The 26,053-nt window shown below is 39.3% G+C and overlaps 1 protein-coding gene across 2 annotated transcripts; it reads right to left on the reverse strand.

Moving 5' to 3' along the window:
• Positions 1–14,898: 14,898 nt before the first annotated feature.
• Positions 14,899–24,902, reverse strand: LOC149836228 (1-acyl-sn-glycerol-3-phosphate acyltransferase BAT2, chloroplastic-like). 2 transcript variants are annotated; one of them, XM_090009070.1, is made up of 6 exons: positions 24,457–24,902; positions 22,967–23,200; positions 22,289–22,875; positions 22,069–22,170; positions 21,687–21,997; positions 14,899–15,124 (listed from the first exon to the last, which is right to left on the reverse strand). In XM_090009070.1, exons 2-5 carry the CDS (start codon positions 23,088–23,090, stop codon positions 21,770–21,772), a joined length of 1,041 nt encoding a protein of 346 aa, XP_089865196.1. In that variant the 5' UTR covers positions 23,091–23,200; positions 24,457–24,902; the 3' UTR covers positions 14,899–15,124; positions 21,687–21,769. The 2 variants fall into 2 exon arrangements, with proteins under 2 accessions (XP_089865196.1, XP_089865195.1); XM_090009069.1 differs by lacking the exon at positions 24,457–24,902 and having other exon boundaries at positions 22,967–23,364.
• Between the last annotated feature and the right edge of the window lie 1,151 nt (positions 24,903–26,053).

A 26,053-nucleotide genomic window follows, 5' to 3' on the forward strand; every position in this document is an offset into this window, starting at 1 on the left:
CTCACCAGAAGAGAAGCCCTCAGAGACGGCGGCATCACAGTAGATAGGCAGACCCGACAGAGCAGAGCAGGGATCGACCCGACCCGTGAGGACTAGCGAGCCACTGGGGCGGTCATGACAAAGATGGTTGAGTCTGAAACACTTCCCTGAGAACAACATCGGCGCGGTTGGTGACGGCAACATCGGCACCCAAACAGAGCTTATCTTGATTCCCAAAAACGACGTCGAAGGATCTTCCAATATGCCGATCTGGACCCAAGGTGCGAACGAAGTTTTGCGAGGGAGGTGCATCCCTCGCGAAGAGGCTCTTACGAAGGAGGAAGGAGAGGCTATCGATCCCGAGCGCCAGAGAAACGGGTGCCGCCGGGACCTGAACAGCGAGGCACAATGGAGGCAGGTCCGACGCCTGCGAAAGTTGAGTGAAAGGCAACCCGCGCACCACCAGTCACCTGGTTGTGCCCGGCAAAGACGAGAACGAGAGAGCTTTTTGGAGAAAGATTGCTGTCAGGTTGCTTTCACCTCCTGCCAACCCCGACCGACGATCGAACTGGGAGGTCTCCGAAAGAAAAACGGAGCTCGAAGAGTGGCGCCAACAGAGCAAACCTGAAGGGATTCCACCCTGACGGCTCTAAGGAATCACCTGACATCACGAGCAAGCAGCGATCTGACGGCAAGACAAGATGAGAAGGCATCCGAAAGGGAGAAGAACACACGAAAAGATAGGCAAAAAGGGAGGGCAACAGAGGCACCCTGGCGGCGAAGGGAGAAAGCGAGCCCCCAATCGTTCAAGGCCTCTTGAATAGATAATAGAGCAAGTTGGTTGACCCGCAGGGGGTTGGAGGCGCCTAATCCTCAGAAGAAGAGGGATGGGGGAGGCATGAGTCACAGCCAAACGACAGAGAAAGAAACAGGTGGAGATGATGCTTGAGAAACCTGCGGGAGCTACGATGGAGGCGGAACAGGGTGGGTGGGGTCACGAGTGGAGTCTCACAGGTGGCGGAACAGGGTTGGTGGGGTCAGGAGAAGAGGCAAACCAAGTGGGATCAGGGGTAGAGCCTCGATGATAGAGGAGCATGGTGGGTGGGGTTCGCTTTGCCTGATGCTTGAGAGAGAGAGAGGCGGGGGTCAGTGCTCCACTGGAGTTTGGCGTTGCAGAAGGGATGGAAGTAATGGCAGCAGCGGGTTTGTGTCAATGTTGAGGAAGCTCGTATCGATCAAGCTCGGATTGTTGTTGGGTAGCAAATAGCTCAGATTTGCAGTGACCTCTATCATCAATGCTAATGGGCGATGTTGCAAAAATGGAGAACAACAGGGTTTGCTGGAAAAAAAAGGGGGGGGGGTGAGTTACGGCTTAGGGTTTTCGAAGGAGAGAGAGAGAGAGAGAGAGAATGGGGGGAAGAGAGAGAGAGGAGAAGAAGAGGACGGGGACTGTGATGTAGGTGGACGACGCTGGTGGTGGCCCGCGATGAAGGTGGCCTGAACCAGCGGAAAGGACGGAGGTGATCCTTGGCAAAAGGGGTGGTGGTGGTGATACTCGACGGCTAGAGAAACTGATGGTTAAGCAAAATGGTCGGCTGATTGGGGGTTCAGAAATGAAGGATTGCAGATAGCTCCTCAAGCGTCAAGCAGGCGAAGGGATGGAGGTAATGGCAGCAGCGGGATTCAGAGAGGGAGAGAGACTCACTGCATCGCTGAGTGCTGACGATGCCTTAATCACTGTCGATGGATCGCTGTTGATGCCCACGATGCCTCAATCACCAACTCACCCGCCACCGCACCGCTGGATCGCTGTCGAGAGTCAAGGGCGAGAGAGAGAGAGAGAGAGAGAGAGAGAGAGAGAGAGAGAGAGAGAGAGAGAGAGACTGAAGTTTCACAAATGTCTGAGAGAGAGAGAGAGTGGGGGATGAGTCCCACCATCTGCCGGAGGTGCGTCGCCGTTGTCGGAGGTACGTTACTGGTCAAAAACGATGGATGCCCACAACAAGAGAGAGAGAGAGAGAGTGAGAGAGACGAACTATAACCATCAACATTACAAAAACAGGTTCAACCAACATTGAACCTTTCGGAAATACAAAAAAGACCCAAGACAAGCCATGAAGCACAAAAAAGAAAAAGAAAACGAAAACAAGATACAAATATAGTTGATCGACTAGTGTCATCTTGGTTCAGGAGGGGGCGATGGAGGCAAATTGCGCTAAAGCTCAGGAAGGCTGATGCGTAGAATGGAGTACATGTCCACCAAGATAAGATTCACTAGTTTATTGAAAACCACCGGAATATGTCAAAAAATTACGTTGTTGCGGGTCATCCAAACGGCCCACCAGGATGAGAGAAGCCAAGTTCACCAAATAATCTGTCATTTATTGCACTGACGTACTGGTTGAGGACCCCACAACAAGTCGATGGCGAACGATTCCTGGCGCACGCTGACCCCAGGCTTATTCCAGGTGACCTTAAAGATGTTTTGAAAAACAGTGCACTCCCAAAATAGGTGAAACACATATTCTTCGGCAGGCTCGCACAACACACATTTACTCGAAAGATGAAATCCGATGGATTTGAGGAAGTTGTCAGTCTGCACCCGATCGTGTAGGATGAGTCATGCCAGGAAATGCGATCGAGGAGTGGGTCCCTTGCCCCAAATAAGGCTTGCCGGGAACTGGTCCAACCCCCCCCCCCCCCCCCAAAGAGAGAGAGAGAGTAATGATAAGGTGCTTTGAGAGCACCTTCTCCCACTTAATGAAAGCTTTAATTTTTCAAAAGAAATGATTTTTTTGTTGATATAATCTGCATGCCTTTTTTAGTAGAAAACAAGTTTTGATTCTTGTGATTGTGACCACCATCACAGCAGTTACGAATGTGGTCAGAGGGTTCCTGTGTCAAGCTGAAGGCCTGGCATTGAATCCCGCTGGTGTAAACATGGGGCTGCCATTGTTTTATCCCGGTTGGTACGTAGGGATTGGTGGTCGTGCCCTGAACCCAGAGTTTTACCTCATAGTGAGACATGCCCATTAATTTAACCGGCTCTCGGTGAGATTTTTCTTCATCATAAAAAAAATCATATGACTGTGACCTATATGTAACTTTTTAAAGACCTTTAAAAATTGACGCCTAAAATGTACCAAAATTTCATGATCCAAAAAACATGATTCAAGGCATGATTCCTATCAAATAAACTATGTTGATTGCATCTATCAAGTGATTACATATGGTTTCTACTATTAGAATATGAGAACTAGAATTATGACCATCTTCACTACTTTTTTTGCAAATCCAACCATGTGGATGTCCTTGGCATAGTGAATTTGTTAGGAATCAACCATTGGATCCTGTATTTTTTATGAAAAATGTGATTTTTTAATGCTTGAATATTTATTAAGATTACGAGCCATTGATTGTAAAGCTTTAAAAAATCTGGTTTATGCTTCAAAATAGGAAGATTCAAGAGCAGATTCTTATAAAACCACTCATGTAGATCACATCCATATAGTTAGATTCAAGAAAAAATAACAAAAAAAACCATGAAAATCACCGTTCACACATTAATTCTTATATTTTCAGTTCTCATGTTCTCTCTCTCTCTCTCTCTCTCTCTCTATATATATATATATATATATATATATATATATACTTGCCAGTTGTCACCTGCTTATCGACGCCAACAGTTTTTATGTAATTATTATGTAACTGTTGCAGTTTGCAACCCCCATGGATTCACATATTAAAACTTAGAAGTGCCATAAGCCCATAAGAAATAATTTGGCACTCATTGCACAATAAGGTTGGAGGCTATGGTACCACGTTTAGTGACACATACTATGGTATTGTATACTTATCATTTGACTGTTGCTGATAGTGATGGAGCTTCACAGAAATGAACACATGTGATGCGGCCATTATGAAGACAAATCATTTGGTGTGATATCGACAGAGAATAATTGTTCAATCCCTGAATATATCCCTCTGCAGTTAATGGCTTTGCTCTTATTGTCCTGCTCCCATCTGCTCAAGCTCACAACAAAGGAGCCTGCTGGATCCCACTGCACCCACCAAGACATAGACATGTGATGGTTTAGGCACAAAGACAAAGAGTCATGTGAGAGAGAAGATTATATATATATATACATATACTTTTTTATCAGAAGAGTTTTATTTCATATGGAAATCAAAGAGATCAGTGGATATTCTCTTTTGCCAAATGCAACGCTCTTTTCTTGAACCACGTTGAAAAGCTTTTCCAATTTGTCTCTTTGAATTAAAAAAAGCAGCGATGCAGTGATTGAATAGTGTTTCAAGTCATTTCAAACAATATAGTATTGCCGCGTATGGCAACTGCAACGCCAAGGTGTTCAAATCAACAGTTCAGGTGAATCGACCGATACCTATTCTCAAATGAATGGTTCTGAATCAGCCAAAAAAACAATTAAAAAATATTGTGTAATCAGAACGTGACAGGTGTTAAAGTCATTAAAATAATAATAAAAATTAATTTTATGCTATTTTTTATATTTATTAAAAAATAACCGATTCAGGTCAGTATCATATCGATTTTCTGGCAATACGATACTTACAACACTGGTTCAAATAATTATCGAGAAACAGAAAACCTATTGAGAGATTTGCATCAACTCTGCACGAGGCAGTTACAAACTTTTAGACGATGGTCATCAATTTTTTTTAAGGCCAAGCTTGGGAATGATCACGAGTTTATAACCAAACTTGCTGAAATAGAAAACAAGATTTTTCACAAATCATGGTTTTAGTAAATAAGCAATGATGAACACATTTATAGGTAAGGATTCAGCACAAACACGTGTGACTATATGTTTTAGGACCTTTTAGAATGACTTAGGAGCATACCATGAACAAACAGTTGTTTTTGCAAATCTGACCTTCTAGATGTGTTCAGCATGGTCGATTTGCTAGGAAATGTCACTTGGATCTGGTTTTTTCAATAAAAAAATTGATTTTTTAAGCCTTGATTATTTATGAAAATTTTAGACTACTGATTTTTAAACTTTATAAAAATATAAAAATCAGATTTAAAAAATAAAACATGAAACCCTTCAAACACCCTGTGGTAGGCAAGGCGGTAGACAACTACCACTCACTATTTGTGTGTCTCACTATATGTGTGTGAAAATAACACCACCAATCTTGATATAAACTTGGCATTTGTAGCATTTTTTTTTTTTGCAAATCTGAAAACTAAAATATACTCAGCAAAAGAAAAGGTCCAAAATTTTTGGCCAAAGAGGATTGTCATAGATTATAAGTCTTTCCCAGTATGTGCATTATTATTATTGCCATGAAACATGATTTTCATCAAGTTTGTTTTTTGATATTTGCATAACAAAAACTGAACCCTTGTATTGTAAAATTTTAGATGCATTATGGGATATTGCCATTGAGTTCTAATGATTTGGATCAAGTTGTTTCAAAACCATGCATCTATTCTCAATCCAGCTAGCAGGTATTGGTTAAAAGTTGCATTCATGAAATAAATGGACTTGTTCTTCTTTTAGAGAGAGAGATAGACCTCCAACTTTAGTCCAAAAGTGAAAGCTGACCAAAGAGGGTGTTGGGATAAAAAGAGAATAGCTTTCAAAGAATGGTTTCAGTTGGGGGGGCCTACACAAGACAAATAGAAAAGAAGGCCACGTGGAGATGAGTCATATAAAGGCAACCTGGAGACCAAGCATATGACAGCCCCATAAATTTTTTTCCAGTTTCTACCATCGTCCATATAACATTATATGCTTTGAGATTGATGTCATCAATACCAAGACATGGATTCAAATATTTCAGCAATTTATTAATCACAAAAGCATTTGGCAAATTGGTTCCTGCCTTACAGTCATTTTTGCCAAATAGTCCATGCCTTTTACCATTTTGCAAATAGGCCCTCGCCTTTCTCACCGTTATTGAAAATTGGCCCTTCTGTCAATAGCTGTTAGTTTGACCATGGTTAACTGATAAGCAAAATGCCCCCTCATCCAATAGTTGTTTTATTAACCTTTTGCTAATTAATCCTTACCTTAATCACATTTAGCAAATTGACTCCCTTGTAAAGTCGAAACTGTCAAATCTGCGTGCCTTTTAACAGTTACTGTCAGGAAAGATAACGTTAATTAACTTCAAAGACTGATTTGCAAAGGTTAATGAAAAGGCAAGGACAGACTTGCAAAATAGCATAAGGCATGGACTATTTTGCAAAATCAGATAAAAGAGAGGGACCAATTTTTTTTTTCAAAAACCCAAGAATTTAATCATCAAAGTTGGTCAATAAACATTACTAATAAAAACATAATTATTGCCACAAGGGTTCTGCCTTCTTAACAAGGGGTGACCATGGTTTGTCACTGAATATAAGATGACCATGGCTCGAAAACATTGGAGGCATTCCTAGCCACTGAGGTGGTATCCCATGTGGTAAGCGGGGTCCTGTGCCAAGCTGAAGGCCCAGGTTGGAATCTTTCTGCCACATGGGGCTAAAGAGATGTCTAGTAGTGTAACGCTTGTGAATTTTATCTCCCAAATAGGCTTGAATTTCATGGCTAAAAGGGTTATACAAGAGTATTTTTATTTTCAATTTAATTTATATTAGATTTCGGATATTTTTCGAATCTATGATATCAGATTCCAGAAACCTTATTTGGATATCCAATATTGGATCCAAGATGTTTTGTTTGGATCTTTGATATCGAATTTCCGATATCTTAAGTGGATTTTTTTTTCTTTTCATCAAAATCTCAATAGTCCAATTAGAATTTTGATATTGGATCCATAGTATTTTATTTGGATTCATATCAGAGGTTTGGATCTCTAAATTTAGTACTAGAAGATTCGGATCTTTGGGAGGGACCCGGAAAGCCCCATTGTGGATCTGATACGTATTGGATCCTGGGTTCTTATGTGAAAGATCCAATAAAAAATGGGGATGGGCCCTCATTTCCCCTCGGTCTAGTGTCATCCCTTAGAAGGATTGGGGATGGGGCGGGGCAAGGCGGGGATTGATCAGATGGGGACGGAGCGGGGAAAAGCATAAGTCCATCCCCGCATCCATCCCCTCATGGGGATGAATTTTAACATTAATCCCCGTTTCATGCCCTTCATCCCCGGTCCAAACGGGGCGAGGCGGGGTGGGGCACCGCTTTCCCCCGGTCCACAGCCATCCCTAGGTGTATGTTGAACCCCAGCTAAAAAAAAAGAATTTTAATACAACTTAAGAAATTTTAATACATCTTTCATCTCTCCTTTTCATTTCTTTCATCTTTCCCTCTCTCACACAGTCCAGAGAAGGGACTTCACGAAAGCACGACAGCAAGGCGGAATAGCAGCAAAGAGGTAGGATTTCTATGCTGCAATATGTTTTAATATTCAGGGCTGTAGCACTATGCATTTTCAATATATATAACTGTAAAAGAAAACCAAAGAGATTAGCAATCTGCGCATTTTGGTGATTTAGTATGACTTTGTTTTTGTATTTTGTTGATTCAATGACAAAATCAATACTTGTGTATTCATATAATTTGTTACTTAATTGTTGTACAATAAGTAAATGCTGAAAACACTAAATGGCCGCATAAGACCCTACTTTCTGGGTTGTGAATACATCACTAAATTAACTATTTCATAGTTACTAAAAAGGGTTCTGCATTTTTACATTAATACAGATTTCTTGCGATTAAACTTAATATTAGATAGCGATGTCTGCATTTTTTTTTATGTTTCAGTAATTTTTTTCTATGTTCAAATTTGTGACAAAAACTAACTATTGTTTAAGTTTTGAAAAATAATTACACATTTACATTGTTAACATTATTATGTGTTAACTACAGAAATAGAGGTCGGCATTTTTATGACAGACCTGCGTGTTTCCTTAGTCATTATTTTTTGATGTATGTTCAATAATTAAAATCAGCCTCTGCATAAATCCAATAATAAAATTTTGTGTCTGTGGGATCACATTAGTAAATTTTAGGTATAAGCATGTTAAGACAGAAATTAGGGACTGAGTATATGCGTCAAGCCATGAACAAAAGTCTGTATTTGCTTATTTGTATTTCCTGAAATATTCTAAATGGAAGTCGTGGTAGAACTCTACCTATTGCCATTTAACATATTTGTGTTAAGTTCCTGGACATAAATTGACTGCTGCGTATTATTCTGAAAAGAATCTACATGTTTATATCGATTAAACCTTTCTGTGTCAACTTAGATAATGAAATTAAGTATCTGTAGGTTCACAGTAGTTGATTGTCTGAAAAAAAAAATCAAGGACAGAAATCGATGACTGCATAGTTGTAAAAATATATGCTTTTGGTGTTAGATTCCATGATTAAAAATCTGTGTTTGCATAGTTGATTTCTGTGTAAGTTCAAAGATAGAAATCGGTGAACAGTCTGTTCACCCCTGACCTGCTCATTAGTGATGAAATATTGATTCGTGAGATGTTAGATTATCCTTGATCTATGACATAATAAATGGAGTCTGCGTGTTTTCCTCTGCAATTATCATTCGGTGACAACCGCGAACTGCGTACATACTGCTGGGAATTTTCATCAATGATAGAATAGTTAATTACATGCATGGTTTGCTTCTAAAAGTCTCTGCAAGTTGTTCTTATAAAAAAAAATCAAGTATACATATAATGTATAGAGTGGTGTACTTCAAGTTCTTGCTTATAAAACTTGTAAACTGTACACTATACCAACGGTCAAATCCTGTTTATAAACACTTTAATGCAAGGGAATTTATGTGCCCTGCTCATATAAAGTGTTAATTTCAAGATTGAGTGATAATAGAATTATGCTTTTTGCAATCACTGTTGGCACGAAGCTTTACAATTGCTTTTATGTGATTGACTAAGGAGTATAACTTACCTACAATACTCAAAGAATGGACTCATGACCAAGCCTATGGGTCAGGTGAGACATCGTGTACATGTAAGCACGGGTTAGAACCTTATTTGTGTTTTAGAGGTGAGATGCGTAAATAATTTGTTGCAGGCACATGAGTCCCTAAACCAAGGATTTCACACAAAAGGAATTGAGGGTTCCCCCATTGGTACCTCAAGTTTTATAAAGTTAATACACAAATGCATATAACTTTAATATTATGCCCGATTGGTTTAAAGGTACCAGGGCACTTGTGTTCAACGATCTAAATGTATTGGAGCACATTGAGTGAGATTACATAAATGAATTGATATTTGGCAACCTACCCACCTAAAGTGGGAATATCTAGAATCATGCAAATACTGTTGTATGATTTATTGCCTATGTGAGTACTAGTAATAATGAGCTATTGGATTCAAATCATGTAGAACCCCAGAGGTCAGACAACTAAATTAATAAAACAAGTAATTCACTCAAACTTGTGCTTACCTTGGAGATGATAGGTGGTACACAACTCCGGAGACATGTGTTATTTAGCTTCGAGCGGCAATGACTCATTGGTCCTTAATCTTCGAAGTTAGGAGATCCGGACTACCAATTTGTCTTAGGTGATAGGTCCAAGTTCTTCTAAAAAAGTTAGTGGTGCATCTTGTTAGTTTAGCCTTTGGGAGGTTCTCTCGGTTATTACACCGCTCTTTTAGGATTTCAGTTTTAGTTATACGGCTGAGTTAATAAAATACACAACATAACCAACCACTGAGTGTTCTCTTTTATTACGATTGTCTTGGCCTGCGAGTACTCGCGGGACAATTAAAGATAAACTTAAATTAATTACTATCGCTTTTTGTTGATGTGAAAATTGCTATATATTGTGCCTGCTTATAATAAATTGTGCTTATTTATATATTAGAAATGAGTCATGATATAAATTGTTTAATGTGATATTCATTTAGTTAAACTGTGAGAATGATTATTTCATGTAATATTCAGTTAGTCATGTCATGACATATCATAGTTTTAATTATTGATCATTCATAGTATCATCCTTGTATAATAATCCTACTGCTCAGACTTACATGTATAATAATCCTACTGCTCAGACTGATTGTAGTCTGATCCTATTACTTTATCATTTTAGGTAAAGAGTAGATAATGCAGGGTGATTACAGGATGATGTAGGGGCTATGATACAAGAATTTTTTATGTTCTCGAGACAACTTGAAACATTTTAGTTATTTTCATTTTTGCTTTTGTAATTAACTTAATACTTTATTACTTGTTAAACTCTATTAGTAATGGGAATGTTGTATTGGGTTGAATGTCCTTTGACGCACCCAAAGTGGTTAACCTGGAATTGATTGAGTTGTTCTGGTGTGTTTAAAAAAAAAAAAATCGGGTTAAGTTTTCAGGTCGTTACAAGTAGGGATCTACCTAACCCCAACTTGCCTTTAAAAAAAAAAACAAAGGCCGAAGTTGGCTGTACTTTCCAAGGAGCATAGGGACCTCAAGAATTTTACTCATCAAAGGCCTGTCGAATGTGTAGTCATTGATGGGAGGTTTTTTCTTGGCCTAGCTAAAAGAATAGTAATAATAAATACAATAATAAAATCATGAAATATTAAAAAAAATTAATATTATGATATTTAAAAAAATCGAGCTATTTTAACTTTTTAAAAGATATTTTCCTACTGTTTACCATAATACCGTGATGTTTGTCACACTGCAGCATAATACCATTAAGGGTTGGATGTAACCCGACATCCGAATCTGATTAGTAATCATATTAATAATCAGATTCAGGTTTGGTATTAAGTTTTGTATCCAAACCCGAACCCAAATTCGACTAAAAACCTGGTCCAATCAAGTGTAAATACAGGGTTTAAAGCAGAAGCAGATCAGGTCATGCTGAAAATGAGCGTTTTTGCTCATGCTGACATCGTGGCCATCCGATTTGCATTTTAAAAAGCTCAAAAGTCAAACAAAACCACGTGGCATTCATCCAAAATGCAAACAGACGGCCAAGATGCCCGCATGAGCAAAAACGCTCATTTTCAGCATGACCTGATCTGCTTCCGTTTAAAGCTAGTCAAATTCAGGTTTGGTTTTATCTTTTTTATTACAATTAAGTAAGACTCAGTAATGCCTAGATCTCCAGATTCCGGCCTGTTTACATCCCTACCCGTTGCAAGATGCAACATAGGGTACGGCATTTTTTTCACGGAAGCAAAAATTTGAAAAGAAATAAAAAAAATCTACACCGTCCTGTGGTTAAAAGAAAAAAAACAGAACCGGGTTTTGTTGTTCACGGGAAACACAAGGGAAAGGTAACAACCAGGTTTTGCTCTGACATTATATGATTTTAAGTGCCATCACTGTGTGGCCTCTTTTGTAATGATGGAGTGTGGGTATTATTCGATGAGAAACATGGGCTGTCTTGTATGTTCAGAGATATCCATATCCACCAGGCCAACTTTTTCTTACCTTGTCCAACCTATGATTAGGTGTTATGGCTTTAAAAGATTCAGCCTGTTGGTAGCAAAAACATGTGTGTGTGTGTGTGTGAGAGAGAGAGAGAGCAATGTTGTCAGTATCGGAATCGGACCAGTATCGTTTGGCGAACTACTCAGGTGAATCAGCCTTTCACAAGTGAATCGCTCTGAATCAGTAAAAAAATAATAAAAAAATGTGTCAGTCAGTACGTGACGAGTGTTAAAGCCATTAAAATAATATTTAAAAAAATTAACTTTAAGCTACTCTTTATATTTATTAAAAAATAACCGATTCAGGTCGGTATCATATTGATTTTCTGGCGATATGATACTTATCGGCCGATAGGCACCGATATACTGACGAGAGAGAGAAATGAGGCAATTAATGTCTCTATTCATGCAACTGAAAGATATCACTAACATTATTATTGTACGAAAAGAGCTCATTCTTAGCTGCCCAATATTTATAAATGATAAAGCTCTCGTATAATACAATTCCATTTCACCAGGGTGTGTCAACGGGTCAGGTTTGGGTAGGACTCAGGTGGAATCAGACCCAGACTTTATTTAAGATACTGGTACTGGGTCCAATCAGACCCACCATAAGAGAAACCATACCTGAATCCTATAAATATTACATGAATCAAACTCGGACCATACCCAGTAAAATAATAATTTTTATCCTTTTTTACATTGAAAAATTGTGGATCTCAGTCAGAACTCGGATCGGTCCAGGGTCTGGTATGAAATTTCACAAACCATACCTGGCTCCATATATTAATCGGCCCCTTGGGGTCTGACCCATCAGACCTTATTTATCACCAAAACCTGACCTTGTAGGATTTGGTGCGGTTTAGGTCCAGGTCAAACCCGACCCATTGACACCCCTAAGAATATATATATATATAAGCCAAGCAGCAGATCTGTTTTTTTTTATTTGAGGGGGATTATCAAGCTGGGGAATAAAGCAGTGGTAAATTTTGAAGTCTTATGCTTAGGGCGATACTGACAGCTCTGATTTGAGAGCCTTGAATTGGTGGTGCATCGCAGTTTCCCCCAACACCCTCTGCTGTTTGGAAGAAGTGCATTCCGTTTCCCCAAACACCTTTTGCTGTTGGAGCAGCGGTATTGCCAAAATACTGGTTTAGGGGTGCAGTTGGCAACTCCAACACCTCATTTAAGCACCATTTATAAGATCTTTTTTGGCAACTCCTGCCCTAACACTAGATTTGACAAAACCATATTTTGGCAAAACCATATTTTGGCAACAAACGAAACAGGGTTTCCATCCCTTGCACCCAAAGGGAGCCTAAAAGAAAGTAACATAATAGTATTCACTATATTATTGGATGCCTACAAAATACAAATACAACAATAAATTTCCAAGAACAGTTCAGGGATATTTTCATACTTGAACCTCAGCATTTCTCTATTCCTTTCGTCCAAAAGGGAGAAAGAAAAGGTCACAACAACGTGCATTTTTAAGACAATTTAGAGCATATGAATCCAAAATGCTTGCTCTTTTGCCCAGATTTGGATTTTCGTTTCTTCATTTAGCCAGTGTTGGAAGCATAGTTACCAGGAACCAAAATGAATACAAAAAGTGATGCATGAAGTGAAAGCGGGATATGGTTGTGAAGCAATGCAAGCACGTGAAAAATGAATAGAGAATACATAGAAAACAATATGAGGCGTGGGTGGAAGCAAATAAGAGTTGACACGAACACAAGTATCAAACCATATAATACCAGCATGAAAGCTTGTTATAAAAAAATTTATTTTTTTATATGAAAAATGTAGAAAGTTAGGGGCATAGTAACAAATCTCACAAGATTTATGAAAATCTCACAAAAATATTGTGAGAAATTACCCTAAAGTTGAAAACGGTAATTTCTCACGATATTTTCAATTTCTTGCAAGTTTTTTGTCAAAAATATAAACATCATATTTTAAATGCCAGTTTATGTTTTTATCAGCTATTTTATAGTTGCATAAAAACTATATTTTGCCCTGCGTATCCTGTTTCAAGCATACTAGTATTTGGTAGGGGTATGAAACTGGTTTCAAAAACATTGAAACCATTTTAAAAACAAAAAGAAACTTGTTTATATGCATACGAAACTCGTCCCTAAGAATATAGGAAACTAGTTTCTTATATAAGTCAAACCAATACCAAACTTGATTTCATTTATAAATGCATATGAAATTTGTCCTTAAGAAGATAGGAAACAATTTCCTTAGTTTCATTTGTGGTAGTGGCAATAATTGTATCCTTGTCAAACAAGGTAACACATGTGATAATAGGCTTTAATCTAAATATGATCTTTATACTTTTTATATCAATATCATGATTGAGATTTGAGAAAACATGCAAGAGATCATTCTCATACTTGCATATACTTTTCATAAATTCTTGCAAGAGGCAGCCTTGGCATCATTAGCTTGAGATTGTTCTATGGTTTTTTCTTTATTTAGTTATTGTCTTAAAACATATTGCTTTGAATATTTTGCATTTACATGCTGCTTGAAAAATTAGCCCATTGCTATAACTATACATAGTGAAATTAGGTGATATTTTGGTTTTTAGTGCTTTTGTTTTTATTAGTATTTCTTTTGTCATAATATATATGATGATATTATTCTTATAACATAAATAATGAAATGTAGTTTTCAAAAACTCGTACCGTTATCAAGGAAACCATGTAAAACAAACCTGAAACTTTTGTGGGCCTTGCGTACCTGTATCCATCTCTGGCAACTATGGGCTATTTATCGTGAAAAATCATGGTTTTTATTTTTAAATTTATATTTTATGGCCAAATTTTTGCCCCAAAAACGAGATTAAAAAATTCAATTTGTTATTGGCTGCCAATATTTTTTCATTTTTAACTTTTAACTATGATTAATAGAAAGCGAATAGTGACAAGAAGCAAGAGGAAAACATTAAAGAAACAAAAAGAAATCGATTTTGTAAACAAGGAAGCAAGCTTCCCACTAAAATGAATAGAGTTTTCTATATTTCTAAAGTGGGTTTTCCAAAGTTTCTCCTCTTTTCAAAGAAGAGGGGAGTTTCCTGCTTACAAAGCAAGTTTCCTCATAACAAAAAGCTTCAGGTAACTATGGTTGGGAGAGATATAGAAAGGGTGATGAGGATGATTGATAGGGAAGATGGGATTGGATTTCACATCCTTATGTAGTTGAAATCCAAAAACAGGAAGGGATTTGGCTTGCCAAATCCCATCCCACCTCCCTCCTATCTCCTCTCCCCTTCCAAATATGCGACTGCAAAAAATTTGCGGAAATCCCAGTCTTCCCTCCCAACACCAGCTCACAAAGCCTTAACGCCCAAGTTCAGTTTTGGGAGGGAAGTGAATAAGTGCCAACTTTTTTAATACTGTCCTTCGCAGAACTATATCTATTAAAATGTGGTCAATATCGGATTTTTTATTCTGAATTCTCTGGTAATCTAGCCAACGAAATATGCAAGAGCATCACAAAGAGGAAATATTCAAAAAGCAAGGTGATTATGATATGAAGCCTAGTGGCCCTTCACATGCATTTTTCTCTTCACAAGGAAGCTTGGATATGGACAGGCCATTTGAACAAAAAAAAGGTGGTACTTGTTTTGCTGCAAAGTAAGGTCCATCCATCTCCCATCTTGGAATTTGTCACAGCTCATCGATAGATGCAATAAATCACAATATTCCATGATGATTCTTTCATTTGCAAATCCACCTTGAAGAAAGAAAATCAACATTAAATATCAACTCAGTTCCCAATATTAAAAGACTACTGGCAAAGAATCACACTAGCAAACTACTCATCTTAAAGCACAAGGTGCATGTCATTATAGAGTGCACAGTTGCCTCCAAAATGTATCAGAAAAGCAAACAATAGAGAAATCACCACAACTTTATTCAAGAAGAGGAATCAATAGAAATTTTTATTAGTAAAAACCCACTTCCTCCTGAAAAATTTTTTGCCAGCTTTTTCATTACTTTTTGTTACTCCAATGAAGTCTAGTGATTCTAGAATCACATTAAGATACAATTCATTCCTTGTGCATATATGAGAAGTAAAATCCACCATAACTTCCAATCTTCTCAATTCGAGCTCCAACTTGATTTTTCAAAGAACTCAGAAGCACATCTAGAAACGGTAAAATCCTAGGTATAAGGGTCAGAGATGTATCTTAAAATATCTCAAGAAGGGTTACCTACTATGTGTTCAGATCATGCAGGATCGGAGATAAGCTCATTGCCAGAAACCTACCGCAGAAAGTTCATCCACTCAAGCGTCAATGACTTCTTCTAGAGTCTATACTCAATACAAAAATGTCAAAGTGTCGGTAAAATTTGTTTATGATAAAAGTCAACCTTAGGAAGAGCAAGCAAACTCTATCCACAAGAAATATCCAAGAAAACTTTGAATTTTCATCTCAAATTGCATGTGAAGTTGCAAAATTTTCCTGCTCCTTATCATCAATGATAATAGTCGTTAACAATCATGAGCAAAATCAAGAATTTTGAGGAGCATAACACATGGTACAATGTTTTCAATTATGAAAGGCAAAACCTGTTGACCCACATCTAACAGAAGTGTCAATAGTGGTCATGCTAGTTAATTTCATAATGGTCTTAGAAATAGTCAATTTCATATTTTAGTAAATATCTTGTCAAACATTTAGACTCACACCTCCCTAATATAAGATACGAGAAAGTCTTAACCTTGTTGGCCAACCAGCACAGAGCAAAGTTCTTTGGTATAGAAAGACCAACATTGTCTGAGCTATGTGCTCTCTTAAGTACCAGTAAATACCCACTACCTACATAAGAAGTCATGGACTGAGATCCAAAAGGCCCAATATTAGGGAGAGCAGTGAAAGAATAAGAGGAATGAAAGACTAAGAAGAATGAATGAATGAATACGTATCACCAGAATTAAACTTACCAGGAAAAGCATGCCTCAGAAGCAGTAGAGAGCTGAACACATGCTTGGGAATAGTGGATTGAGGAGCATAGTCATCATAAATCCCTTTCAATCATTAGCATCAATATGTGTTCTAATCATATCATAACGAAATCATGTTGACTAGGTGCACAATTATGCATGCGTATAAGCTGTTTATTATTTCAGTGAGAAACAGAATGCAGATCTAGGTTCATTAGGCATTCGAACCAGGTTGCAGTGGAAGCAAGCTTACTGGAGAGAGGGAGATTAATAAGAAAGTCTTTATTGTTGGAGGCCTTTTAAAGGCTTGGTTAGATTTGTTCTGAAGGAAAAAGTAAGCTTAAGTAAATAAAACATTTTAAGATAGAGATTGTATCCTAATGGCAACTGAAACCATGTAATACAGTCTATAGGCACCTGTAAATTGGAATAAAAAATTATGAATCTACCATAAGGCCCTAGAAAGCAAAATATTATGCCCCTCTTAATTAATAACAGGAGGCATATTTTACAACAACCCATATACAGGTGCAGATCATAACATACTGTTGAGAATAGAGATCCAGGGTCCAACAGCAGTCAAGATCCAAGTCCAGGTCCAGGCTCTATGATCCGGTCCAGCTCATCAGTTGGAGCTGTCAAGATGAAGAATCTAGATAGAAGCTCAAAGAATATGGAAGATGGAAGGATCAGTTCATTTGTGAATAGAAAGGCTAGCTCATGCAGCTCATTGCTTTCTCAAGAGACATGACCAGGGTTACCGGAAGTGCCCATGGGCTTGGGGAAGCGCATGGGGAAGCATCCATTTTGATTGGTAAGCATGCTTCCCAAAGACATGAAGCACCCATGGGCTTGGGAAGCATGCTTCCCCAATCGCTTCCCAATATTAGGATGCAATTTTTTTATTTTTTTTTATTTTTTTTTATTTTTTTTTTGGGGGGGGGGGGCGGTTTGGAGCCTTTAACAAATTTTTTTGCCCAATATTAGGAAAATTCAATTTCTATTTGCTTCCCACTCGAATCCTAGGTCGGTTCCGAGACGATTCTCGGTTCGCTTATAAGTCGTTCCGTGCTTCCCGCTTCCTAAAATTTTAAAAGTGCCTCGCTTCCGGTTCCCGAATCGCTTCCTCGACTGACAACTCTAGATATGACTATTTAGAAGTTTATCTTTCCTACTTGAGCAAGGTCTCTACGCAGTTGTATTTATATTTTTTGAAGAAGCTTCTTGTGATTGTATTACTATTTTGTAGTTGGAGTTATCTTGAGGTCCTGTAAATTATGTAAAGCAGGACTCTCATATAAATAAATAATCTCCCTCACGTTAGGCAAGTGAGAGAAGAGAGGAATTCGTGAACGTAGGTCAAGAGAAGGTGGAACCACGTTAAACTGTGCATGTCCTCTTCATTGTGTGCATGTGAGTTGTGTATCGTGCGTGTGTGTGTGTGTGTGTGTGTGTGTGTGTGTGTGTGCACTAATATCTTTACACTGCATAACATGCAAATAGAAGATGTGCCCCATAATGTGCAATTTTATGGTTATAAATCAATAAAAATAAAAAAAATTCAGTGTTTTCTTCAAAATATTTTTCCAGCTGTAGTTGTGAAGTTGCATGCAAACAAGATCATGTTGTAGTCATTACATCCTTCTATTTAGGCGACCTTACGGGTTTTGGTTCATGCTCCAACAAATTGGGAGACAATTATACTCCAGATGGGAGCTTTCCTGACCAGCTGAGAAGCATGCTCCAATGTATACAGTTATAACCAACAATTGGTTGCTTTATGTTATATCTAATTCAAAGAATGATAATTCTAACAAACGTAAGGTGAGACTTTTATCTGAAACAAGACATAAGCTTTTATGTACATCTTTACAAGTAAAAGGTGCACACATCAGATGTGACCACAAGGGCTGCTCTATTCTAACTTGTCCTTCTCATTACAAATAGAAAGGAAATGACGAAAAAGAGCCTTACAACTAACAATGTAGACCAACATAAGTCGAAACTACAGTTCAACAAGAGAAAGGACAAGACTAAACCTATCAATCCACAATCACAAAAGGAAGTTGCAAGAAGGATGATTTCATAATTGAACCCCATATATCTTGACTGATATATAAGTTGTGCCACTATGGGATGGAAAGGAACTCCAGGATGCCTGTATGTCCTATATTACAAATATAAGACTGATGTAGGATCCAACACAAATTGCAAGAGTAAGGAAACATGAGTATGGGTGAATGTATCAACAAGTATAAATAGATATATGAAACCAAAACCATGTAGCTACATCTCTTCAGCATGATAAAGGCATTCTAGGGTAGAAGATTAATCACAACTTTCAACGGACTGCCCAAACACAAAGCGAGAGAGCTACTTTCACAAATTGATGTTGTGTCTACAGCAGGAGAACTTTCTTCATTGTCTTGTTAGACTGTAGACACCAAAATTTGTATGATGCCCAATTACTAACATCTTTTGAGACAAGTGATTGCAGGTGTTAAAACGGAAATCAGGTACCCCTCACACTCGGACGTCAAAGGAGGTTTTGCAGTCCATCTAGAGGACGGCTCATCGGACTGCCGTCCGTTATGGGACGACTGAACTAATTGTCGTCCGGTATTGAGGACAACAAAAATGGAGTGTCGCCCGCTATAGGACAGCATAGCTGCCTCGTTGTCCATTGCGTCGAATGTGTGGATAAGTCATTTGGCTTATCCTTATCTCTTTCCAACTATCCTGCACATTTATCAAGGAGGGAGGTTTCCTCTTGGATGAGCTTTGTTCCGAGAGGACTCACTTGGATGAATTTTATCCTCATCTGGGAAAAAGCTCAGATCAACTGGGATTAGATCCGAATTAAAAAAGATTCCATGACCTGAATCCCATTCTGAGTTCTATAAATTGGGGCTAACCCCTAGAACCCCGACATCTGAAAATTAGATACCGAAGTATTGGCCTTGTAGAACAAGCTTACTCAAGCCCTGCTTGCACTTTGTCCTGACACCATTGAAGAACCCTCGAACCTACGCAGAGGTGTTGTCGGAACAAAAAGAGCCTAAAAGCTAAACGAACCCCCGAGTCTGATAAAGGTATTTTTCAGATCCCTAATCTGTTTATTTCAATTTTATTTATTCTTATGATTGATGCTTGTACACATTTTATTTTATTTGCATACCTAAATCTGCGGTGGTGTGATTCAAGTTACGGAAAAAAAAGCTTGTCCCTCTCAATCTTGACGATTAAACATGGATAGGTTAGTATTACTTTGAACAAGCCGCCATGGTGAAATCAGTAAACACATTGTTCTTAGGAAGCAGTGCTAGAGCATCTTGGTTCGAGTCCGAGTGGTGGCATCCATCCTCCAAAACTAAAAAAGACACAACGGATCCTTTAATTTGATTCCATATTTGCATTCAGTAATTAAAGGTCCCCATTTTTTCATAACAAAAAATTATTGTTTTTTTATGATATTTGCAACTTTAGAACATATCGACCTTACCTTTCCTCAGGCAAAGGACAGTTAAGACTTGCAAACGGCGTCCCCACATCTTTTCAAAAAGGCTTTAAAAGGATTTTGAGTAATCCGGGTAAGTCTAATCTTCTCAACTTCATTTTTTTATCAACATAGACGAAACTTATTTCTTATTTGCTAAAGGCCATATCAGTATATTCCAATTGGAAACTATTCAATCCGATACTTCAGGCCTAAACCATTTTATTACATGTCACATTCTATGTACCATAAGATGTTTACATGGCTAAATATTGCAAACCATTAAAGATGCATATTTGCACCAGTTCTTTTTCCCCTTGTTCATTGTTGTTTGAACATCATTTGTCCATAATCTATGTGTTATATATCCCATTTTTTTCTTTTTATTTTTTCTTGCTTATAACAGCAACTATTAAAAGCTGAACAGCTGTATAAAGAGAAAATATTGACAGAGTTCATTGCCCTAGCCTGAATGGAAGGATATGCTACCTAGGCATGAGCAAAATCAGAACAGACATTGCCTAGTTGGGCTGCCAGGTATTTTTGACATAGACACTTGGATTATCAGAGTTGGGAGTTGAGAACAACATTTATGGTTTGCTGAAACTTATAGCTTAAGGACACTTAATAGGATGAAACACATCAATTCACAGGGATGGGATGTAGATATATTCTATGAAGTAAATATATGGAGAAGAAAAGGTAAGGAAAAAAAGAGAAGGCAAGGTAACCTTTTGGATAATCTAGCACCTAGCCTTGGAATTATTAATTGAGTCATACTTGTTCAAGCATGGTATATGCGAAAGAAAATTCTGTAAGTTAGCAATAATAGTGTAATACATTCAAGGATTTAAGATCCTGATCCCTGCCTATGGTAAAGAACTCTGTAACAGAGTTGCCACAGTGAACATGTGTGCAGATTTTGAGACTCAACTAACTCTCTATATTTTGCTGAAAATTCTTTAAGATAACTGAATCGCCTTATAACCATGCCTGGCACAATCCACAATTTGTACATGCATTTATCTCACATTGACCCATGATATATAGAAACAAGTTGCCCTTGCACAGTTCAGCTGACGAGCAGGTCAATGCTTGGTGCAACCAGAAGTTTTTCCAATAGCTTTTGCAACCAGCTTCACTTATTTTTACTGTTACCTTTCCAATAAAAAAAATGATTAAAACACTTGCCTAGAATATAACTTGTGTTAGTTTTCTCATGCAGACACTGGACTTGTATTCCTAATTCAGGCCAAGGATCTAAGCCACTTGGAAACCAAGTCACAAGGGATAATCGATTAGTCTGTGACTTTGAAAATATTCCTCATATGGAAAGAAAGGAGTGATTAGAAATAAAAGTCGAAAGAAAGAGAAAAATAGAATAGCGAATAACCTTCCAACTCATGTGCACACATTGTGTTCAAGTTCATAGTCCAAAGGAAAAGCTTGATGAATCAGCCAACCAACGATGCATGACAACCCAAATTTCGAAAACAAATACTCAATGATGTGGGCAAAATGATGGCAACCATAAAGAACACCTTATAATCGAATTTTCTTTCGCCACTTGGAAACTAAGTCACAAGAGATAATCAATTGGTCAGTGACTTTGAAATTATTCTTCATATACAAAGAAAGGAGCAATTAGAAATAAATGGCAAAAGAAAGAGAAAAATAGAATAGCAAATAACCACTTTCTTACACAGTAATAAACTTGCGGTTATAAAACAAAGATAACAAGAATCAAGCTAATAGTCCAAAGGAAAAGCTTGATGAATCAGCCAACCAACGATGCATGACAACCCAAATACTCAATGATGTCGGAAAAATGATGGCAACCATAAAGAATACCTTATAATCGATTTTTCTTTCGCCATTTGCTGCTCTTGACTATTCACACCAAAATCAAACAAAAACTGCAACAGCTTTGTATATCATTGAGCTCCATATCCATGAAGCACAAGCCCTTGTGCAATGACATTCCGTGCTCTACTACACAGCTCATCAGCATTGTTACCCTCTAAAGCCTTATGTATTATCACTTTAATAGATCCTGCATTCAAGATCCCTTCCTTTCCACTAGGCATCATCCTCCCGGTACCCATTAAACTGATCGGCACAACGGGTGCGCCGGTCTTAGCAGCAACACTGAATGCTCCTTTCTGTCAATCAAAAGCCAAACCATAAATCGTGATTCTAGTCTTCGACAGAATACTTCAATGGAAATTCTTACCTTAAATGCGCCCAACCGCCCATCCTTACTCCTCGTACCCTCCGGAAAGAAGAAAACAGATGCCCCTTTCCTGACAAGATCTATACACCTCTTCAAACACTCCTATTTATCTCAAACAGAACAGATCAATCAATTCAAATAAGGAAATCAACGAACCCCAATTCATTAATCACATGATAAGTGCAATGGAAAACTCAAAATCAAAAGCAGAGAAGAATACCAACTGGCTCTTGTTATCCATCCGGCGCAACGGAATGACACCCATCAAAAACATAGCCCACCCAATGACAGGAATGAGGAAGATCCCTCTCTTGCTAATGAATTTGAAGCTCCTCCCAAGCGTCAGAAGCGTGTAGATATCCAAGAAACTCTTATGATTCGAGACATACACGGCCGGCAATTCCTGCTGCGGCAAATTCTCCAATCCCTCGAATTCGATCCGACAGAAGGGGTAGAGAGAAGCGCTCGCCCAGACATTGGCTACAAGATGTTGAGCCCTCCTTCTGTACCGGTCGAACAAGAGAACGAAGGGGTGGAGTACCAACATTAACAAGAACAACGGAATCACCACGACTCCCGTTACCATGTAGAAACAAATTCCCCGCACTCTCGAATAAAAGGATACATCATCCACCGAAGAAGAAGAAAGGATTCTGGTGCCGGAGAGTTCGGCCTGTGCCACGTATTCTCTACAAGGAAATTGTGGTCTTCTCGTGTGAGTGAAGTGGTAGTTAATCGGTGACGGATGTCGGTGCCGGAAATCGCAGAAGAGGCCGAAATTACCACCGGTCTTCCCCCTCCAAAACCCTTCCAACAACCACAAACACACGTACATGCAACACCCATTTGAAGAAACCCCCAAAAGAGAGAGAGAGAAAGAGAGAGAGAGAGAGGATACCGCATAAGATAGAACGGGTACGAAGATGAGGCATTTTGAGGAAGCTGGTGTTCTTGCTGAGAGAAGGCACCAACACGAACTCGGGATGGCCAAGAGAGGGGCCGGAGATGGCCGCCATCATCATCTTCTTCTTCTTCAACGTTTGGGGAAAATTGCAGGGAAAACGGGGGGGTCTAATTGAGGAACCAAACAAAAGAAAACGAGAGGGGAAACACGAGACCTGACCTCCCGTCGCTGAATGTTGAAAAAATGAAATCTAAGAATAAGATTCACTTTCTCACAGGTTAACTTTTTATGTTCGGCTGCTCATATACAAATCAGATTAACTTTCTCATTCAAACGAGAAAGTAAATACACAACGATCCAACCGAACGTGCCCTAAAATTTGGCCTTATAAACAAAAAAAAAATAACTTTACGTAAAAATGGGCATGAATGAAAAAAAAAAGTGGGTTTGAAAGACCCTTACCAGTTCTGGGTGCAATATGAATGCACGAATATTTGTGCATTAAGCACCTGCAAGCCTTAGCCCTACAACTGATAGGCCCTGTCCCCAAGTGCTTAATGCACAATATTTGTGCAATCATATTGCACCTGATCTTTTAGGGTCCCAACAAAACCTACTAGACAATTTGAGCCCCGTTGGTCAACTTAGTTTTTTTTATGTCCGAATTGAATGCAATCACATGGCACAAATTTAAGCAGATTGCTTTCCATCAGGCCTTGTGCCTCACAGCTGACAGGCTCTGTTCTAAAGATGGGAGGGTGATCAGCTACTTAATGCACAAATATTTGTCTAATCAGATTGCATCAGATCTTTTTACAAACTTTAGCAAAACGAGATATTTGTTTCATTCATGGTGAGAAAGGATTAACGCAACACTGTCTTATAAAAGTTGCATGAAACAAATGAAGCCTTAGCGAGCATTTGATTGACACTAGATCATGAGAAAGATATGAAAAAGGCGTCTTCCCATGAATGAGATGTTAAAATACGCATCAGATCCAACCTGATGTAACTCGATTTGACATGGGTACATCATGGGGGTGGAGTTACAGGGTTGTTCTACATGTACATGGCAACCACTAATAATGGTAACCACCACTTCAGCCACCCACTACGGGCTTTTTTTAGAAGCCTATAAGAAGAGGTCTGGTTGCATGATGAGAACAACCATAAGGTGCATCCTCTTCTTTCAAATACGTTCAAGGTCCGGCTCACCATCGATCTAAGGCCTGGGCTCATCGTGGGCAGTAAGCGTACTGCAAACTCCTGTCTTCCCCCTTCGCATAAACGGTTTCAGTCGGGAAGGAAGGGGGAGACGATTGACTCGTTCGCAGTCTATCTTTGTCGTAGCCTTCGCCAGCGGAACCAATGCCGCCAATGGCTGCCAGGTGTCCGGAGACCCTTTCAGTTTCTGAGTGAAACCGAAAGACATCAATCGGCAAGGCAGATCACTAAAAAAAAATCAGAGTTCAGCAACCCTTTACCTTTGTGGTTTTAGCCGGGGAGGTGAAAGGGCCGCCCTAGATTGTCGACGGCCTCGTCGGTGCCGTTGGCAGCTCATGATCCTCGCTGGAGCACCATCGTTCACCGGTGGTGCCTTCGACCAGCATCTGGACAGGGTGGCCGCTGATGGAACCCCTTCGTTGGAAGGGGGTTTTCGTTAGGGTCCTCACCGAAAGAAGATGTTTGTCGCCGGGGGTCACCGCCTCACCGGTAGCCTCACTGACGACGTCCCGTGACACCAGAGGCCGAAGGGGCATTTGCCCTCTTCGGTGATGATCGATTTGTGAAAAGCAGATCGGTTTTTATTTTTGCCGCTCTGGCTGACAATCCGGTTGCCGTCGCTGTGGGAGGGTGCCCTTCGTCGGCCGACCGTCGATGCAGGTTGCCGTACGGCAACATGGGTGACATGGGTCATCTGATGCTTGCCGTTTTTGAGAAACCGAAGCCTTCGGTTTCTCAGAAACCGCAAAGCAGGGTTATCGTATTTCCTGTGTAGGTCGGATCCGAATTCGAACCCGACCTGACGAACGGCCCAATCCAAACATGAAATGTGTGGATGGAGTCGGCCTGATCCAAACCCAGATAAGTTATAGGTCGTGTGGATCGGGTCTCCATCCGACCCAGTGTGGAACCGATTCAAATCAGGATCCGTTATGGATCCAGTGTATCGGGTCTGTACCTGCTTTTGGATTGAACCCTGACCCATTATGGGTTACGGGTCTGTGTCTGATCCGGTTTTGTTGGACCCAAAATTAGGATCCAGAAAGGATCCATTAATTATTGGGTTTGGAGCAGGTAAAAAATGTACCTGGTTGAAACATATCTGACCCGAACCATTTATGGTTTCGGGTTTGGGTCTTATCAAGATAAACTAGATATCGAATCCAGATTTGAATTGATCCATTATGGATCAGGTCCATATCTGGACCAGGATGTAGATTCGGATATGAATCAGACCCATTTTAGGTTTTGGGTATGGGTCGAACCAGGATGGATCGAGCCAAGGTCCTGTTTGGACCGGGTCTGCCCGGGTCCTATGTGGATCGGGTTCTACCCGAATCCTATGTGGATCGGGTTCGACCCGAATCTTGTATGGATTGAGTCAGACACGGATCTTGTATGGACCGGGTTCGCTTCATATCCTATTCGGATCGGGTCAGACTCAGGTCCTGTTGGGACTGGGTCAGACCCAGGTCCTGTTTAATTTGGACCATATCCAAATTATATCAGATAGGATCCGTAACATGGTCCATATACTATTTACACCTGAACCGGATCAGTGACCGATACGAACCTTTTCGGGACCGGTTCAAAGTCATTTTTTACTGGTTCCTTTCATTTTTTCACCGGTTCTTAGATGCAGAGAACTTGTTTTCATGAATCCATGTAAAGACGGGGATTTTCTCATTCGGTTATTGGGTTTTATAAACTTTTGCTCATATTTTGCACCAATTCATTAAGTCCAAAACTAGTTCAAACCCTTAAATGACCAGTTCAGATTCCTTTTAGACCAGTTCGGGGTATTTTTAGATCGATTTCAGCTTGATGACCCGAGGTTTTACCCATATGAGCATGTTT

Source organism: Nuphar pumila, chromosome 6 (genome assembly GCF_984573655.1).
Source record: "Nuphar pumila chromosome 6, dmNupPumi1.hap1.1, whole genome shotgun sequence".
Taxonomy (NCBI): Eukaryota; Viridiplantae; Streptophyta; class Magnoliopsida; order Nymphaeales; family Nymphaeaceae; genus Nuphar; species Nuphar pumila.

Coding starts and splice junctions, on each gene's coding strand:
- LOC149836228 (XM_090009070.1), bottom strand. CDS start 23,090: ATGATGATGGCGGCCATCTCCGGCCCCTCTCTTGGCCATCCCGAGTTC. Junction 22,876..22,966: donor TACCCGTTCTATCTTATGCG/GTATCCTCTCTC, acceptor GGTTGTTGGAAG/GGTTTTGGAGGGGGAAGACC. Junction 21,998..22,068: donor GGCGGTTGGGCGCATTTAAG/GTAAGAATTTCC, acceptor TTTGATTGACAG/AAAGGAGCATTCAGTGTTGC.